General features: G+C 38.6%; 2 protein-coding genes across 2 annotated transcripts in view; both read left to right on the top strand.

Annotated features, from left to right (window-relative positions):
- Nucleotides 1-16618, top strand: LOC117985344 (ceramide synthase). Its single transcript, XM_034972036.2, has 7 exons — nt 1-165; nt 2553-2653; nt 6836-6997; nt 9352-9514; nt 10057-10254; nt 10991-11221; nt 13970-16618. The coding sequence occupies exons 1-7, from the start codon at nt 145-147 to the stop codon at nt 14150-14152; spliced, it is 1059 nt and encodes a 352-aa protein (XP_034827927.1). The 5' UTR covers nt 1-144; the 3' UTR covers nt 14153-16618.
- Nucleotides 14138-19112, top strand: part of LOC117985315 (uncharacterized) — a 15685-nt gene continuing 10710 nt past the window's right edge. Inside the window, exon 1 of the mRNA XM_034972002.2 lies at nt 14138-14178. The gene's annotated coding sequence lies outside the window, so the exon portion shown is untranslated. The remainder of the gene's footprint in view (nt 14179-19112) is intronic.

Here is a 19112-nt window from a genome sequence, read left to right on the forward strand (position 1 = left end):
AAATTTTTCGACTCGAGTGGTGTGGTGTTATCATATTTGAGAAGTTATTCGGCAATATTTATATATTTGCAAGATAAATTAATCTTCTCGTAATTATTACCAACAAGGATGTTTTAACCTCTGCGTAAACCAAGCCTTGCAGAAATGGAACTTACGATTTCAAAGGTACCTATATAAACTAATGTTGTCAATACAAGATCATTATTTTGGTAAATTATTTTGTAACATTTAGATTTCTAGTTTATTAGCTTTTCAAGTAAGTAATACTTAGTTCTATGGCACGCAATTGTATCAAATGGGTAAGATACAGTTTAAATATCTATTAAGGGTTACTTGCTTAAAGTAAAGAGAACTCTTTCCTTGAGCAACTACTAGAACTAATAAATGCTGTACAGTACGCGGCCGAAAGTAATGTACATCGGCCTTTAGAAGGAGAAGCATTATAGAGATTGAGACTGACACAATGTCATATTGGTATGAGTGACAGAGACAACACTCTACATAGCCGGAATGTAAATGTATCTAAAGGCTGATGTACATTACTTTTGGCAGCATACTGTATTTGTTTTTTTGTCTTGCTTACTGAATGCTGGTATTTTAAAAGATTATCTAAAATACTTAGCAAGTTCTCATTTAATGTAAATTTTTTGGGTAGCATAGATTATACACAGATATTACAAGTAAACATGTTTTATACTGGTTGTGTATTGTACTGCAAAGTTACATACTAAATAATGAAGTAAACAAGCTAATTTTAACTCAGTTTGTGGTAATCTAGATTTACCTGCTTTATTTACATATATATTAATATTTTAGTTTGTTGTGGGCTCTTCTCAAACCTGGGCGCGTTTGGAATCATCACTATATCATCTTACAAATGCAAGAACTGACTTTCAAAAAGTGTAATTTATTACCTATTTTGAATAAACCATTTGATTTGATTTGATTGTGTGTTAAATTGTTTCGGTCAGTTTACTCTTTCACTGCTATTGAACTGATCTTAATGAAATTTGTCATTTCTGCCTTGCATGCTCGCTCACCTTGGATTCTGTGCGACAATCTCAATCACTGATTAGCTGACACTCTCTCTATTGGTTAAAATGCACAGCTGCTGCAAGATACTATAAATTCAACCAATGACAACAATTGTGATTGAAGCAATGTGATAATCACTAATTTCATGCTGCACCCACCTCTATAACTATCCATATCCATACTAATATTATAAATGCGAAAGTGTATCTGTTTGTCTGTCTGTTTTTCTGTCTGTCTGTCTATCTGTCCGTCCGTCTGTCTGCTAGCCATACACAGCCCATCAGTTCAACTGAGTTTGACGAAATTTGGGACAGCGATAGCTTGCACCCCGGGGAAGGACATAGGCTACTTTTTATCCTGCAAAATCAAAGAGTTCCCACGGGATTTTCAAAAACCTAAATCCATGCGGACGAAGTCGCGGGCATCCTCTAGTTTTAAATATGAAAGCGTGTTTGTATGTTGGTGTTTTGGTTTATTGATTTCTCCTTAACCACATCACTGGGCTGACCTCATGGGTCAGATTTTGCACTTTTGTGAAAATTTATAATTTTGCTTTTTAAAATTTATAATTTTAACAATTTTTGTATGTATGTTTATGTTAGTTTGTACTCGTAGTTTAATTAGTGTAATTGGCTTTATGGCCGTTCTAATTAAATAATAAATGAATAAATAATAATAATAATAATCACAATGAAACAATGGATGGAGTGACATATCCTGGTTTAAAGAGTTCCCACTGGATTTGTCAAAACCTAAATCTATGCAGACGAATAGGCATCAGCTAGTATAAGGAAATAATATTGTATTCATGATATTATACTAAGTATTTTTAATGTGAGAAAATAATATAGTCTCACAGGAAACCAGAAGCTTGTAATATATTCAAATAGGCAAAGGATATAATTGTAAAATGAAATCTAAACAGTTAACTATAATTGAAGTTGTGTATGCTTATAATTGTAATAAACAACAACTGTGGTAATTAATAATTCAATTTTTTCATTCAATTTCAATCATTGTATTGCATTGCTGTATCATTAATTTAGAATTTATAATACTATAATCAACATTGAACTGAAATCCTTGGACTGTTTCTTATATTTCGTGTAGTATTATATGACACATGATAGTTCCTCTATGAGTCAGGAGCTGTTATTTTGTAACATTATATAAGTTTTCCTTTAAACTTAGTTCTGGGTTTCTAATGTCTATTTTTATAGATGTAACCACAAATTCATGGTATTCAAAGTTTGTCCTTTACTTGTGCTATAAGACATTGATACCTGCAAATGATACTAGTTCAAAATTTCTAATCAAAACAAATAAATCTAAAACATTCTAAAAAAAATTTTAGTAGGGTACTTCCTCTTGACCTAGAATCTAGGTCAACTATAAGTTTTGATTTCCTTGACGGGGCTTGACAGACAACAAAGTGATCCTATAAGGATTTTTTTTTTCATCTTGAGGTACAGAACCAAAAGTCAAAAGTGGAAATAGAATCTGTTCCCTTGTTGTAGATGCGGCATCACCGCGTGATGCTGTGCGTGCTGACGGCGTTCAACGCCAGCTCGCTCGCCGCTGCCATCAACCTGGTCGTCGTGCTCGATCCCGAGGATAGGTAACTGTAGTTGACGTCACGAAGACAGAGGCCTTAGGCGCCATCTCCACGGACGAGAGAATTGCGGCGTTAGTCTCGCCGTGCCACCAAATTCGATACAACTCTCAGGCTGAGATCTATAGAGCGCACGTTGACTTTGCTCAGACTTAAGATTGTGTTTAAACGAGACAGATTTATGTGAGAGATATAGCTCTGTCTCGTTTTAACTCTGTCTTAAGTCTAAGCAAAGTCAGAGTGCACTCTATAGATCTCACCCTTATAGACCGATTTCCGACCGAGATGGCACCTTAGTGTAACTTATTTAAATATCCTGTGGGCTGTGGGCTCTTTGATTTTCCGAAACAAAAGTAGCCATGACCTTTCCTAGGACAGGAGATTCTCTGTACCAAATTTCAACAAAATTGCTTAAACAAATGGACAGTGAAAAGCTAGCTAACAGTATCAGTTCTCATCATAATATAAATGCAAAAGTGTGTTTGTCGGTTTGTTCTTAAATCACACCGCAAAGGAGCAACGGATTGACCTAATTTTTTGCATGGATGTAGTTAAAAGACTTGTGTAATAACTTGGTGAATTTATGTGAATTCTTTCAAATCTTTATCTCTGTCATAAAAATTTGTTTATAAGAATAGCGATAAGAACATATAAACAGTTGTCAATATCGGTTCAGTTATGTTTGTAGTAATAATACATGTGACACAGAACTGCAAGGTCATTGTCCATGGTGTATGGTGTTGTTATGACAATTATCGCATTTTCCTCCTCGCTCAAACCAAACCATCGCGCGATTTCGTTGATCGTTCCAAGTTGTAATACTCGACGGCTGATAATTACATATTCATTATTTACTAGCTTATGTCCGCGACTTCGGTCCGCGTGGACTACACAAATTTCAAACTCCTATTTTACCGCCTTGGGACTGAATTTAAAAAAATCCTTATAGTGGATGAGTAGTATAGTTTTTCGGAGTAAGCAATAAATATCACTTGCTTTAACCATGAAGGAAAACATCGTGAGGAACCTACCTGCATGCCTGACAAAACTTAAGGGACCGTTTAGTCAGTAAGGGACCCTTTCAAAGTGGTGAAACGGAAACGACCCCCTTACTGGCCCCTAAATATATTTTTATAACTTTTATGATAGTGCTGTTCGAGTCCTGCCATTTTTGATATGTATTTATAAATTATTAGGGCCCCTAAATATGCTTATGGGTGCCTTAAATTTTATGGGTCGTTGGTGAATTGGGCATGAGAGTTCTCTATAATGTTCTTTCAAAGACGTGTGAAGTTTGCCAATCTGCACTTTTCCACTTACCATACTATGCCTGGTTCTCAGTAGTGAGCCGACGATAGTTTGATCATGATGATGATGATTTTGATTGACCTTTTGTTTTGTTATAGTAAACTCTGAAAATGATAATATTATGGGTTTTCGGTGACTTCAACCGATATCAAAACTTTGTATGCATATTGTATAATATCGTCATTGTTTCCGCTCTAGGATTACATGTAAATTGAATTTGTAAGTAGATATTAATAAAATTAAGTCCGAACTCCGGATGTCCGCCAATCGCAGTTGCCAGTTACCCACGCGTGTGGGATAAACTTAAGCTGAGCCGGTTTTGGTCGAAATTATCCACAGACAACTCTAGACCTAGACTATGTATGATGTATCTAATATCCATACTAATTTTATAAATGCGAAACTCTGTCTGCTAGCTTTTCACGGCTCAACAGTTTAACGGAATTTGATGGTATAGAGTTCAAAGAGGTACGACGGGGTTCTTTAAAGCCCATCCGTTTAACCGATTTATACGAAACTAGCTTAATCCCGCGAGTTGTTCAAATGTTAGTACATTTGACGCTAGGTAGCCCTAAAGTAGCCCTATTTTTCTTTGATTTCACGTCAACATATTATATCCTAACATTTGACATAATATCGTCGATTCAAGAGCAAACCAAGAGTTCGAACCAACACTCTAGTTCCCTCTGCGCTAGGTGTACCTAGGTACAGTGTTTCTTTAAAACCTGCTAAAAATAAGTGGGGACTTGAGCGCGTTTAATAGTCAAGCTATTTACACTGGCTTATTTATAATCGAGATAGATGCTCCACGTATATTTATCGTTTGCGATAAAATGCTTTTATCTCGCCGATGTTTCTGGCGCATCTCAGATTCGCCGTGCTAATCGTTACGTACCTACTACCTAAAGTACGCGACAGGTTGAGATGGCAACCGGGGTGGGGACGCCGCGCACACCCGCACAGCCCCCGCGCTAACCCGATGCAGGATAGCGCGGCGTGCGGGCGTGCGGGCCGCCCCCCGCCTCGTACTTCGATTGCCATCTCGACTTGTCAATTCGGGAAACTGGTACTCGAAACAATGTGAAATTACTTAAGGCTACCGTACTCATTAGCCTAATGTATTCGGCGAGTGTGTTGATGACATGGATCCGAGACATGGTCGCTAACTATGGGCCTCATAAAAAGCCTAGGGTCACTCAGCGGGCGACGGAGAACGCTATGCTTCGAGTTCTCTACGTGATCAAAAGAGGAGATCCGTAGGAGAATCAGAATGACCGACATAGCTAAACAGGTTGCGAAGCTGATGTGGCAATGAGCGGGGCACATAGTTCGAGGCTTCACCTACATTGGCAGGCGTCAAATACACGTAACATTTGACGCCTCAAACTCCCTCAATTTAATCAGAATAGGCTACTTGACTCATATCTAATTTCATCCAATAAATGATTATTTATTATAGTATTTTGCTTAAGACAACGAAATATATCAATAACAATTATTAAAAACGCAGGATGGATATATAAATCCAATTTAAAAAAATACAGTTTTTATTTTTATTTGAAACGCAGAAAACGCTGTCAGCCATGATGTGACGTCATTAAATATGTAAACAAAGAAATGTCATCTCTATGTCACGCGGGGACTAACGTAGTATCCATATATATAAAATTTAAAGTCCTGACTAACTTATATATCAACGCACAGCCTAAACATCTAAACAGCTGGTCCTAGATACATGAAATTTAGTGGGTGTGTTCTTTGTAGGTAAAGAGAAGGTATCCACTAGGAAAGGATTTTTTGAAATTCCACCCATGAGTGGGTTAATGGGGGTTTGAAATTTATGAAGTCCACGCGGGCGAAGTCACGAGCATAAGCTAGTTTTTATATATTTCTAAAAACTCATAGTAAACGTAAAAAATTATCGTTTTCTCTTTATAAATTGAATAAGTTATTAAGTAAGACTTACAACAAAGTGATCTTTGCAAAAATAAATTTGGGTTGAAGTCGTTAGTGATATAGGATCCCTTTAAGCAAGTCTTCGCGTGTTTCGTATATTTATTTCACTGGGCACTCTAATCCACAACTTTCCTGTGGTCTTTATCGATGCGTTTTTACATTCTCGGATGATACAATAACGATATTTACTATATTTTTCATGTAAACTAGTATAAATAATAATAAATAAATAAAATAAAATGTTTTTATTTCGACCAACAAGGATCATATTGGTGTTAGTAATTACACGAAACTTAAACCTAATTGTTAGTAATTATTAATATTAGTGTTAGTAATTACACGAAACTTAAACCTATTTGTTAGTAAAAAATCTATAACTATTTAAATTAGGACAGGATCGATTTGCCAGCACGTGAATCATACAACAGTGATTCAAGTACTGGCAGTCGATCCTGTCAGAAAATACCTTCAGGAGGCCATTGGGGCTGGACCGGACTCTACGCAACAGGGATGTGCACCGCTTTCGCATAGTAGTATAAAAACAGTCTACATAGTATAGAAGTCATGTTTATTAAACTTTGGGAGGTTATGCTGTTGTTTACAAATGCATGACGTCAGAGCACAGATAATCTATCGGTCAAACATGGCCGACAGTGTTTTCAGCTGTCTAAGAAAAATATATTTTTAAATTAAAGTTTTACGGTTTTTAGGGCGCAAAAAAATATAGTGTTAATTTTTTTGATCTAATAGGACAAATATTAACAAATAAGACCAACTTAAAAAAAGTGTCAACTAGCCTATTCTGAATCTGAAATTTGCTTTCAGTGATTTCTTACATCAAATGTTTACCTGCAATTTTTTTACGATAAGAAATCTCTCAAGCACTCGTACATATTTAATTAACATTGGACCTCTTGTCGTCAGAATCTCAAAAACACGTGGCGCAGCCCTGACGGCGCTAGGGCTCGTGTACTTCGTGACGCTGAACGAGCTGTTCAACGTGGCAGCCCTGCTGACGGGCGCGGGCGCGCGCTTCCGCCACAAGTACCGGCTCAGCATCGGAGAAGTGCTGGACATCAGCAACAAGTGGGTACATTCATCTTCTTCGCGACCTCCACATTGCCGCGTGCTCCGCTAAGTAGTAGTAACCAAGCTGGTTCAGGGACGTAGCTATTCTCTGCACTCGTGAAGGTGTCCGCTTGAGCTGCCAGTGCTAGTTCGTCTGCGCTTTTAGTGTCTTGTGCCCTAGACTGGTTGGTCGTTTGTGTAAGTATTGAATAGAGTTGGCGCCAGGACGCTACCCTGTGGCAGTCCGTTACGCTGTTTCTTTCACCGGCTCATCTGGTTTTGAAGGATAACCTTTTGACGATTGATCAGTAATTACATCAGACTCTAGCAAAAGGGTAAATCAGCCGTGATTTCATAGAGCGTTTTAACGCTTTTTACGTTGGTGATTACAGTATCGTAAGCTGCCGATAAGTACTTTAGAATATAGGCATAACATACTGGGTCCGCATTAAAAGTTAATTATAAATTTTAAATCCGCGAAATTACAGTCTTTTTAGTGAAATGAGTGTCAAACTCCTTACGACTCGCGAGTGGAAGTGTTATCTAAGATATACAACGTAAGATAACAGTGAAAACGGCCAAATAAATACATCGTCCATTAACAATCAATAGTTCGAAAATAAATTGTAAACAAAAGTGTTATTATAGGACTACAATACACTGAAATCTGTACTAAGGTAATTAATGAACATTATAATCAGTAAAATTAACATTAGAAGAAAGAAAAAATAGAAAATTTTATAATTTATTAGAAAGTAGAAACTAAAAATGAACTATTAAGGGTTGTCTAAAAATAAATAGTGACAAGTACAATTCAGACTCGAAGATAACGCTTACATATTTCGTCACTTCAAATAAGAGACTTGGTGGCGCAATACGAACAACGTTGATTTCAACACAGGATTCACCGAGTTCGATCCTCAGCCCGGACTTTCACTTTTTCACTTTTTTGGTTTTTTCTAAATTTATTTAACTAAAAAAGATGGAAGAAATACTACAGCGACTAAAAAATATACAGGAGGACATAAACGAAACAAAAGAGACTGTCAGAAAGAGCGAAACTAACTTAATCAACAAAATCAATGAGAAATTTAACGAAGTTCAAAGTAAACTGCATAACCTACAGGTTACTGTTAGTTCGCAGGAACAAAGACTTGATTACCTTGAGAAACAAGCCAGGGAAAGAAATATTGTCATTTTCGGTGTAGAGGAAAAAGAGAAAAGCTATGAAGACTTACACAATAAGATTCTCTTGATATTCCGCGATATAATGACGATAGATTGTACAAGTTTGGAAATACAATCAACGAGAAGACTAGGTAAAAAATGCGAAAAAGCTAGACCAATTATCGTAACACTTTCTACACTAAAAAGAAAAATCGAAATCTTACGAAAGAAAAACTTACTAGAAAAGGTGAACTATTACATAAAGGAAGACTACCCACCGAAAATTTTAGAAATAAGAAAAGAACTGCAAGAAAAGGCAAAAGAACAGAGAGAAAAAGGAAAAAAGTACTAATTAAATACGATAAAATGATTATCCTACCACAAATAGAGACAAAAGAAAACACAAACAGAGGAAACAAACGTAACTTTCCTGAAACATCTCCTGAGAATAATAGCGGATCTATAAGGAAAACCAAAGAGACGACCCAAGTACAAAAAAAGAACATCCTGACATCATACTGGGCCACCAAACATACACCAAATTATAATAGAAATAAAAAACACATCACCTCAGAGTCTACGGCAGCATCGTATAATAGTGGCGCAGCGGAATAGGAATCAACATCTAAAGATCCTCTCCCTCCTCCAATATGGTTGGTCTCCGTGGAGGAGTAAGACCAAAACCCCCATGTTTCGAATGTAAATTATTATAATACGTTCACAACTCAAAATAATCAATGCACATACAACGAGATTTTTTAATATTTAATAATAAGAATATAGGATAAAACAGGTTTTATACCTATTATATATTATACGTATACATAGAGAAGAAATTCTGGGATACTAACATGAGAAAAATATCTATAAAGTAAAATGTGAAAAAATAAAACTTAGGTACCTACATAAATTTTACAATTTTGGATTTTCAAAGATTGCATTAGGTAATGCAAATTACAGAATATGAAGGCAGAATATGAAGAAAGAGAAGTGGTAAAGCAGGTAAATTGGTCGGAAGTTTTTGGGATCGTCAGCAGGTTTCCAGGCTTAAGTAACATAATAACCCGAGCCTTGTGCTAGATTTTTTGGGATGTTTTCAGTTTCTACTTTCTAGGCAGTTGTTAAGGCAGCTCTGACGGCACTAGGGTTTGTGTGCTGTTTTTCGACATTAACAAACAAATCCAACAACCAAATGTTGTTCCCAGGCTGGTGTCCGCGGTGCAGGCCGCCTTCTCGTGCGTGACGGGCGCGGTGGTGTGCGCGTGGTCGTGCACGCGCGACCTCATGAAGTCCTCCCACTTCATGTCGGAGGCCTACGCGTGGTTTGGTGCTGCTTACTTCTTCTACGACATCTGGTCCATGTACATGGTGAGTGCGTTCCACATCATCGTCAGCTATTCTTTAATCCCATTTCTCATCCATCCATCAGGGAGAATCCCGGCTAAACGTACTTATGTGATGGACGAGATGGGGAGATGGGGTAGATGAAGGGGGAGGTGAGGGGAGATGGGATAGATAGCGAAGGAGATGGGGGCGGTGGGGAAAGATGTGGGAGGAGGTGGGGTAGATGTGGGGGGTTATGGGGGAGGTGAAGTAGATGAGGGGGAGAGGGAGAAATGTAGGGGAGATGGGGATGAAATCTGGATAGGTGGGGGTCGGGGTAGAGGAGGGGAGAAATGGGGATGTAGGGAGAAGTGGGGTAGGTGTGAGGGAGATAGGGCTATATGAGGGGGAGGTGCGGCAATGTCGGGGGAGATGAAGCCATCCTCTCCCCCATCTCCCGTCTACCATCCTCTATCTCCCTCCGCTTCTCCCCAAAGTGAGAGACAGACAACGAAGTGACGAACGAGTAAAGGGTTCTTTTTTCCTTTTGAGCTATGGAACACTAAAATAATTTTTTCTGGTCCCAGGTACACGTGCACATGACAACAAACCTGGACTACTTCAAGACAAAGCTGCGGCGCGCTTCCAAACCTGACGCCGCGCTGTCGTCGGGCGACGGAGCCGCGTCCGCCAAGAAGCCGTCCTTCCTGGCGTATTGTCGCCACGAGCCCGTCATACTGATGCACCATCTGTTCATCGGCGGCTTCGGCTTCCTCGTCATTGTCGTGAGTTTGTTGTGCCTCGGTGAGGTTGGGGATCTCCCCAAACACCATCTGGTGTAGATGAGGAGTGAGGGGGGAGATAGGGGAAGGTAGAGGGGAGATGAGGTAAATATTGGGGTAGATGGGGTAGATGAGGAAAGGTCAGAGGGAGATGTGGTAGATGTGGGTGGAGGTGGGATGAAAGAGGGGAGATGGTAGATAGGGGCTAGGGGGGGATAGTGGGAAAATACATAAAATTGCTACGTTTTGATTAAGTTAGGTATATTACCCAGTAAAACCTAAATGTAGCATGTAGCACAAATATAGTATTAATGTATTACATTAACCAAAAGTAAGTCGCACTTATAATGACCGGTAAAACCTCCCTCAAACTCCCCCATCTCTCCCACCTCCCCTTAACTTCCCTCACCATCCTACATTTCCCCCATCTCCCCTACATCTGCTCCATCTCCCCCGACCTCCCCCCTCTACCCCATCTCTACCCTCATCTACCCCATCTCCCCCCGATTTTATTAGCCACCGTTTATATTGTTAGTCGCCGGTAAAATAATAACGCTTCCGAAAATAATTATATAATTTGAATTTTGTACATATTAAAATGTAAAGTGTGATGACGTTTTTATGAATAGTAGTTGGATTTTAGTTTTCAATTTTATCTTGTTTTACTGAATCACCTTCCGTGTCACCAAGGAACTTGTCAACGTCCCTGTAGTGACATGGTCGTTTTGTGTGTTGGCAGTATTTCCGAGGAGGCCTGGGGGACTGCGTGTTCGGCTTCGTGTACCTGATGGAGCTGTCCACGCCCTTCGTGTCGCTGCGCGGCGTGCTCTCCCGCCTGCGGCTGAAGACTTCCCGCGCCTACTTGCTCAACGGCCTGGCGATGCTGCTGGCTTTCCTCGTGTGCCGGGTCCTATCGCTGCCCTACGTCTGTCTTCTATATAGCCGCGTGGTGGGCCTGTCCTACTTGGAGGTGAGTCATCATTGCCATCATCAGTCATATTTTATACATGGCATAATTTTGTACCTATATCAAATATTTGAAAAGAGCAACCGCCGAGTTTCTTGCTGGTTCTTCTCGGCAGGAAAGGCATTCCGAACCAGTGGTAGATGCATCCGACTATTCGTAAGCACTTGTAAAAGTTTATACGAATAACAAAAGATTTTCATTTCATTTCATCACATTTAGACTAGAACAAAGTATGATTGGCTAATTTATTTCGTGTAAAACACACCGAAGCGAGAGCTAAAGATATACAGCGCCACCTATCGTGGGAGAGACCAATTACTATCAAATTTTTTGCTCGCCGACCTAAGTCATAGTCTCATTGGATTAGATATGCAGTATTGCGACACGACGGCAATCTCGCTTCCCCACTATCGCTGGCCCACTACTGAGCACGGGTCTCCTCAGAATGATACTCGGCCACGCTGCCGTAATGTGGATTGGCTTCACACACCTTTAAGAACATTATGGAGAACTCTTAGACATGCAAGTTCTCTCACGATGTCTTCCTTCGCTGTTAAAGAAATTCGTATAATGTACATATATTGCTTAAAACGCATATAACTATTTCTATCTTGGACGATCTAACCTATGGACTTGTAACGCGCCTAATATTACGAATAAAAATTTCTGTCACTTTTGGTGCGGGACGAGGAAACACTACATAGACAACTTGACACACTCACTCAACAAAGTTTTGTGTCATTATTAACACACACATATCTAAATCTTCAACACTACTACATTTTACGCACACTAATAAGTTATATACATCAACATACAAAGACATTACGAGTGTAAGACAGTCAAATTGATTTGCGATGCTACCGTATCGATATTTTAAAATATATCGATAGTTTTTCAGAAACAAAAGTAGAAGTAAGAATTTATTACTCGTATTTAATTACTTAAAACCAGTGTTTGGTCAGCGTAGCGTATTCTTGCATACATTCACCTCACTTAATAGGTAATTATCCCAAAAACTAATAATGCAACGTAAAAATAAGAAAAATATTTATTTAAAAAATATGCATATACTTTTTTACTTATTTTATATCATTTTTAATCTTTTGTATTTTTTTATATAACGAAATTTTCATTTAAAATTTCGATAGTGAAAATGTGCTTATTAATGACCTTGGACGATCTAACCTAGGTTAGATCGTCTTCGTCGTCTAGACGTTAGATCCTAGGTTAGATCGTCGAGGAAATTAGTAAACACACACGGTGGCCTCTTCTATTTTTAACACGTCATTATTTACCATTAGGTTAATGTTATGTATATTCTTGGCGATTCTCTCTGTAAAAATATCGAAATCTGTAAAAATAAAACGATTATGATAAATTATTACCTAATCCTCATCCTTGAGAAAGGTACACCTTTTAGCTACATATTACCCAGTTCAGAGACACCCTACCCCGTTTCGCGGTTATCACTAAAATTGCGTTGCTTTAATATTTTTTTAAATGTATTAAGTACGTGAAATCACAGAAATCGACCAGTTTTATTACAAGTATAGGTAGCGAAAAAATTGTGGTAATTAATAATAACTATTCTTTACTTGACTTGAAGACGGTAATTTAGTCTTTAATAATAAAGAAAATGTTTTCATCGATATCGATAATCGAACCGCAATCACTATCACATGATTCTTAAAAATCGAACCTTATGTCCTATGCAATTAAATCTAATACTGAAAAATTTTGTAAAAATAACACTATAGTCTCGTGGGGAGTGCGGTATACTATAGACGGAGAGCCAGGGCCCAAAATACTGTTTGAATTTACTAAGGCTAATTTTTTTATAGTTCATTAGAATGGTTGCGTACACAAACATACTGCGGTCAGTCAAGTGAACCTGAGAACAGTGACTCAGGTGCGCTATCAAAGGTGTCGTACCTGCGAGGTAATAAAATGAATTTACTAAGGCTGAAAATTGTTATATAACTTGTATATTGCATATAAATAAAAGTTGTAATGGTTAGTCAGCAGAATATGGGGACAGAGCTGGTCAGTATGCGCAAAAAAAATAGCCTTAGTAAATTCAAACAGTTTTTTGGGCGCTGGCTCTCCGTCTATAGTATACCGCACTTCCCACGAGACTAGTGTTATTTTTACTACTACGTAATTTCATGCTGTTCACGCGTATTCAAATTTTAACCTAATTTGTATATACCGAGGGTTGCAATTGTTTAGAAAAAACAAAATATAGTCTCGTGAGGAGTGTGACTCGTTTCTACCGAATTATTACGTACTCAATTACTGAATCGGTAAAGTTCTCGATAGTTATTTTATTATAATAATTTATGTAATTTAATTTATAGAAAGCGTTTATTACACCAAAAATACTTACTTATGAAATGAAATTCCATCTTTTTGTAAATTTGATGTGTTTGATTTGTTCTTGCACTCACTAACGGCACAAACAGGCATTTTTCACCCAGCGTGTAAGACGTCGTCACACATCGAAAACGATTCTGACAATGACAAAATCGATTCCGCAAACAGTGTTTATAAACGCAGTGGATTAAAAATCCATTACTATTGACAGAGGGGAATAATCATGCGAGGCGCGTCCTTAGGTTAGATCGTCCAAGATTTCTATTTCTATAACTCGGAAAAGTTATATGTGCGTGCCCGGGGTCGAACTCCGCACCTCCCGGATCCGCTACCGTCTTAACCACTAGGTCATCACTACTCGTGTTTCGTCCGCAGGCCATCAGATCGCTACCGACCGGCTGCAAGATATCCATCTGCATCCTGCTGGTGCCGCAGCTGTACTGGTTCTACCTCATGTCGGTCGGCGCCGTCAAGGTGTTCCTGGGCAAGGCTCCGCGCAAGCCCGAGGCGGCCGCGGCCGAGGCGCTGTGCGCGGGCGACGTGCACAAGCGCAGTTGATGCAGACGCCGGCGGCACGGGCGCAGGTCGTAGTTACACTCTTAGGCGCGACGCACACCACACGCACCCCGAGCGGAGTGGAGTCGCAACAAAGATCTCGATGACAACTTACACTCAACTTTATTTACTTTTGCACGACAGCGGAAATGAAATAAAATTGAATCTGTCATTTCAAAAACGCATGAGTCCACTCAATTTGTTTTTTTCACTGCATAAGTTTGAGTTTCCACTTTTACAAGTTTTATTTGCAAGAGTTTGGAATGATACAAAATAAGACAGGTGCCACAGATTCCGTCAGAAAATCCTGACGTACGAAAATTTTAATTTAACAGTTTTATGAATAAAGGATTTATTAAAAAATGTTTACGAGAATAGAAAATTAATATGAGAAGAAAATGCTGGTGCACAATCAAACGTAATAGTAATAGAAAGAAAGAATGAAAAAATGTTTATTTTTTAAAGAAACGTTTTTTTCTTGCTTTCTTTCTTTTTTGCTTTAGCGCCTGGCTGTTTGAGTATCCCCAGTTTGTTTGTCAGTAGCTACTGTAGTGTTAGTAGTGGAAGCTGATTTCAACCGTATATCAAAGCATATAAAGCTGAGTTTGAGTTATCAAGAAGACGACTCCACTCCACTCCGTCGGTACGCGTCAGCCCTTACGTCGCTAGGGTTATACTATAAGGCTTTCATCACAGAATTCAGATAGAAGGGGTAAAGGGTATAAGTTCCGCAAATTTCTGTTGCGCTGGAACCATGTCTCATTACTCATTATCATCGAAATCACGTCATTTGACGTATATTTAAGTAAAAATATACCATCAGCTCGAAACTTCAGTCTAGTGCTGACGTCACTAAAATGGCGGCCACGCGCATTAGCAATTTGCGGGAGTTATACGGATAGCATTACCTTTACATCTGTTGATTGTATCACATCGATATTAAAGAGCCGTAAGAAACAGGCAACATGAAACGTCATTTTGGTCTCCGGGTTTAAAAAATAGAGTATAGATAATTTCTATATCCGTATTTTCACGGATTCGGATCGGATGAGTGCGTGATCGCTCTTAGGGTAGCGACACACCTGCTGACACGTGCGCTCGGCAATTGCAACAAGTATAACTTGTAACGGATTCAAAATGGCTGTTTTAATGTTTGACTATTGTTATTATTATTTAATGTTTAGTTTGTATCGCGAGGTTGAATCTGATGTACGTATATTCCTCCTTATTATCTAAATATATAAAAGGAAAAGGTGACTGACTGACATGACTGACTGATCTATCAACGCACAGCCCAAACTACTGGTCGGATCGGGCATGCAGATAGCTATTATAAAAATAAATAAAATAAATTAACTTTTATTTCAGGCATAAGTACACCCATAATTATGTGTTAGTACAGAAACAATTCCTTAACCTATGTTAGTACCTACTTATTACTAGCTTAAACTTATCTTAACAACTAATTCTACTAAAATTAAAATTAAAATTATGACGTCGGCATCCGCTAAGAAAGGATTTTTGTAAATTCAACCCCTAGGGGGTGAAATAGGGGTTTGAAATTTATGTAGTCCACGCGGACGACGTCCACGCATAAGTTAGTTTAGTTAGAAAAGTCTAGATAATGCCCGCGAATGTTTGACAGGTCGTCGTATCCCGTATGTGCTATATACAGGGTTACAGGAAAAGAGGACACGATCCCGTTAAGGGATTAGACCTAAGATTGGTACGAATTTTTACTCTGAAAATTGGTACGAATGTTGGAAACGCTAATATTTACCGGACTTTAATATAATTCATATCCCGTAGCGTGAAATAAATTGCAAGCTCAATTTAAACTTGAGATAATCTGTACTATGCTTGATACCAAAGAGAACCCCGATTGACCTGACACATTTGCACAATAGCTGATTCAAATCCCGCAGTCCCGCAAATTGCTATTGCCCTGCAACCATGTCTCATTAACATCGAAATGACGCCATTGATATTGACGTCAGCCGAAATAAAAATATACCATCAGCTCGAACCTTCAGTCTAACGCCGACGTCACTAAAATGGCGGCCACGAGCATTAGCAATTTGCGCGACTTATAATATTATGTTTTCTACAAACCAGACTTAATCGCAGAAATAACAGATAAACGCACAAAAACAAAACAAATGCCTAGTAAACAAATACATGTTAAATTATGTATTTTCAGAAAAAAATACACAAATATAATAGTACCTACCTATACTTGAGATTTATGTATGTTTTAACCAGAATAAAATACCTTACAATCTTGTGTTGGACTGAGGGGGAGATCTATAGAGCACAGGCCATAGAGCCTTAGCTTAGACTTAAGACAGAGTTAAAACGAGACAGAGCTATATCTCTGACATAAATCTGTCTCGTTTTAACTCAATCTTAAATCTGAGCCAGGTCAAAGAACGCTCTATAGATCTGCACGTGCCAGGCCTTCGTTATTTATTACCCTTAAAGTTTAAAAGTTTAAGGGTGTCTGGCAGGGGGTTGCCACGACGCTAAGTGTCTGGCAATGCATGACGTGATTTCTAATACTATTCTGAAGAGAATATAAAAAAATGGGACTTTATTATTTGTGGCGGTTGCCACAGTAGAAACTAGATGGCGCTGTTCAATCGATAACATTTCATGACGTAGTCCCGAACAAATGTACCACCGACAGTACTTGCACTAACGGAGTTTTCTGAAATCTGGACTATATGTATATATAAGTTTCAAGACACAACCGTCGGCCCAGCTGGCGCTACCGAGCACAACCAACCGCTCGGTGGGAGATCTCCCTTTGGTACGGTCGAGCCTGCACATCGCTCCCGTACATATTTATACCTGTTATCTCCCAAAGCAAACAAACATCCCATCAAACATTCCTCCCATTGTTGGGTACAATACGCAGAGAAACTTTCAGCTTTTATAAAATAACGAAGGTCTGGCACGCGCTGGCTCTCTCTCTCTATTACATATATCTGTTGACTAATCGAAATTGACAGGTAAACTATGAATCAAAAACGGTTTCTTTTTGTAAATTAAATGTAACGTTGGAATTAACAAATTATAATCTTATTTATTTACTAGCGACCCGCCCCGGCTTCGCATGGGTGCAATGTAGATACTAATGTGGTGTCATTGAGGTGCCATTGCCTCGGAAACTCTCAAATGAGAGGATTTTTTCCGACCTAATTCACATTATTTCAATTTCTCTAGGGATCTCTAATTTTTTGAGAATTAAACTATAGCTTTAAATCTTCCTCTTGAATCACTCTATCTATTGGTGAAAACCGCATTAAAATCCGTTGAGTAGTTTAAAAGATCTACGCGTTCATACATACATACAGACGCGGGAAGCGACTTTATTTTATACTATGTAGAGATTACATTATCGCTTCGTCTTCTGCATTTCTTACGCATTTTTGTAAACTATTCCATTTCCATTTGAAGCATTTTGTATCGATTTAGACCGACTTTAGATGATTTTGAATATTTTCCTCTAAAATAATTATTTTAAACTACGTAATACAATGAGAGTCCGCGGCAGAAAATACATCGGCCTTTAGATTGACTTTTCGACTTTGTGGAGCGTTGTCTCACTCATACGTTTTGTCGGTTTTGTCGGTCTCAACGACAGAGACAATGCTGTACAAACCCGCGTAGATATAGTCGCTAACTTATTTGTATATCGATATGAAACTGTATATTGTAAAGTTTTGATTGGTGCTTTCTCACTGACTCTTATAAAGGTAGTCACGTACTTATTAATTATTATAATTGAATAGGAACCTAGGAAATGGATTGCAAGCCTTAAGGTGCGGTTCCCTCGGAGCGTATGAACGCCACGCATCACTTTGTGTCAGTGAACAACAAAGCATGGAAATATTCTATACACTCCATTCTATAACGTAACTAAATTTCTACCGTGGTGGGCGGTGTAGTATAGCTAACCGCCTTTACTCATGTGTTTAGTCAACGTAACGTCGACTAAACACGTGAGTGAAGCCGGTTTGTCATATATGTACTTATAGCAGCTTTGAGTCAGCGAATCACGGCTTCGATCAGTTTCGCATGACACACATTGCAAACCAATCACGAGAATGTTGCGATTTAAACAGACCTGTTACTTGAATTTGTAGCCCGGCCCCTAACTTTCGAAAAACAATTGTTGAAACGCGTTTTCTATGCTTTGTCGTTCACGGTTTGTTTGCACTAAGCGGTTTTCAACATATTCTATGTAAATGTTTCGGCAGTGCAAAGTCGCGGTTTCCGTTTCGCGTCTTATATGTCCAAGCCTCTACATTTGGTGCACTGCTACAAGTTGCAAAATCACCAAAGATGGTAAACAATTCATTTTCTATGACACATGTACGAGTATCGTGCAGTATAAGTACCGCAAATTGCTACTGCGCTGGAACCATGTCCCATTAACATCGAAATGACGTCATTTGACGTATATTTATGTAAAAATATACCATCAGCTCGAAACTTCAGTCTAGTGCTGATGTAACTAAAATGGCGCCACGCGCATTAGCAATTTGCGGGACTAATATGACGTTTTGCCCGTCAAAAGAGGGCTTAAGTCCGAGACTAATTCCGTTGTACACAATCTCTAAACTAAACTAAAATGACACGTCTATTGCTATCCCTTTTATAATGTTGTTGTGGAAAAAGAATAGCACTAGATTTAGACCTGTTAATTTAGTTTAGTTTAGAGATTGTGTACAAGAGAATCGGTCCCATTGTTAGCTTGAATAAAAGTAAAAAGTTATTTAAATGTGTAGGTTTACATTAATCGTTCAGTGAGGTTACTATGAGTTTTGCTTAGCGTCTGTGTAAAGGTGCACACACACTGCTTTGTTGTGCACCTTTATGTTAACTCATTGTAACCCTACAACAGTATGAATGTTGTGTTCGTACAATATGTATGTGATAAATGTTACGATGTGTATAT

This window comes from Maniola hyperantus, chromosome 9, assembly GCF_902806685.2.
Source record: "Maniola hyperantus chromosome 9, iAphHyp1.2, whole genome shotgun sequence".
NCBI lineage: Eukaryota > Metazoa > Arthropoda > Insecta > Lepidoptera > Nymphalidae > Maniola > Maniola hyperantus.

Coding starts and splice junctions, on each gene's coding strand:
- LOC117985344 (XM_034972036.2), top strand. CDS start 145: ATGGAACTTACGATTTCAAAG. Junction 10,255..10,990: donor TCGGCTTCCTCGTCATTGTC/GTGAGTTTGTTG, acceptor GTGTGTTGGCAG/TATTTCCGAGGAGGCCTGGG. Junction 11,222..13,969: donor TGGGCCTGTCCTACTTGGAG/GTGAGTCATCAT, acceptor TTTCGTCCGCAG/GCCATCAGATCGCTACCGAC.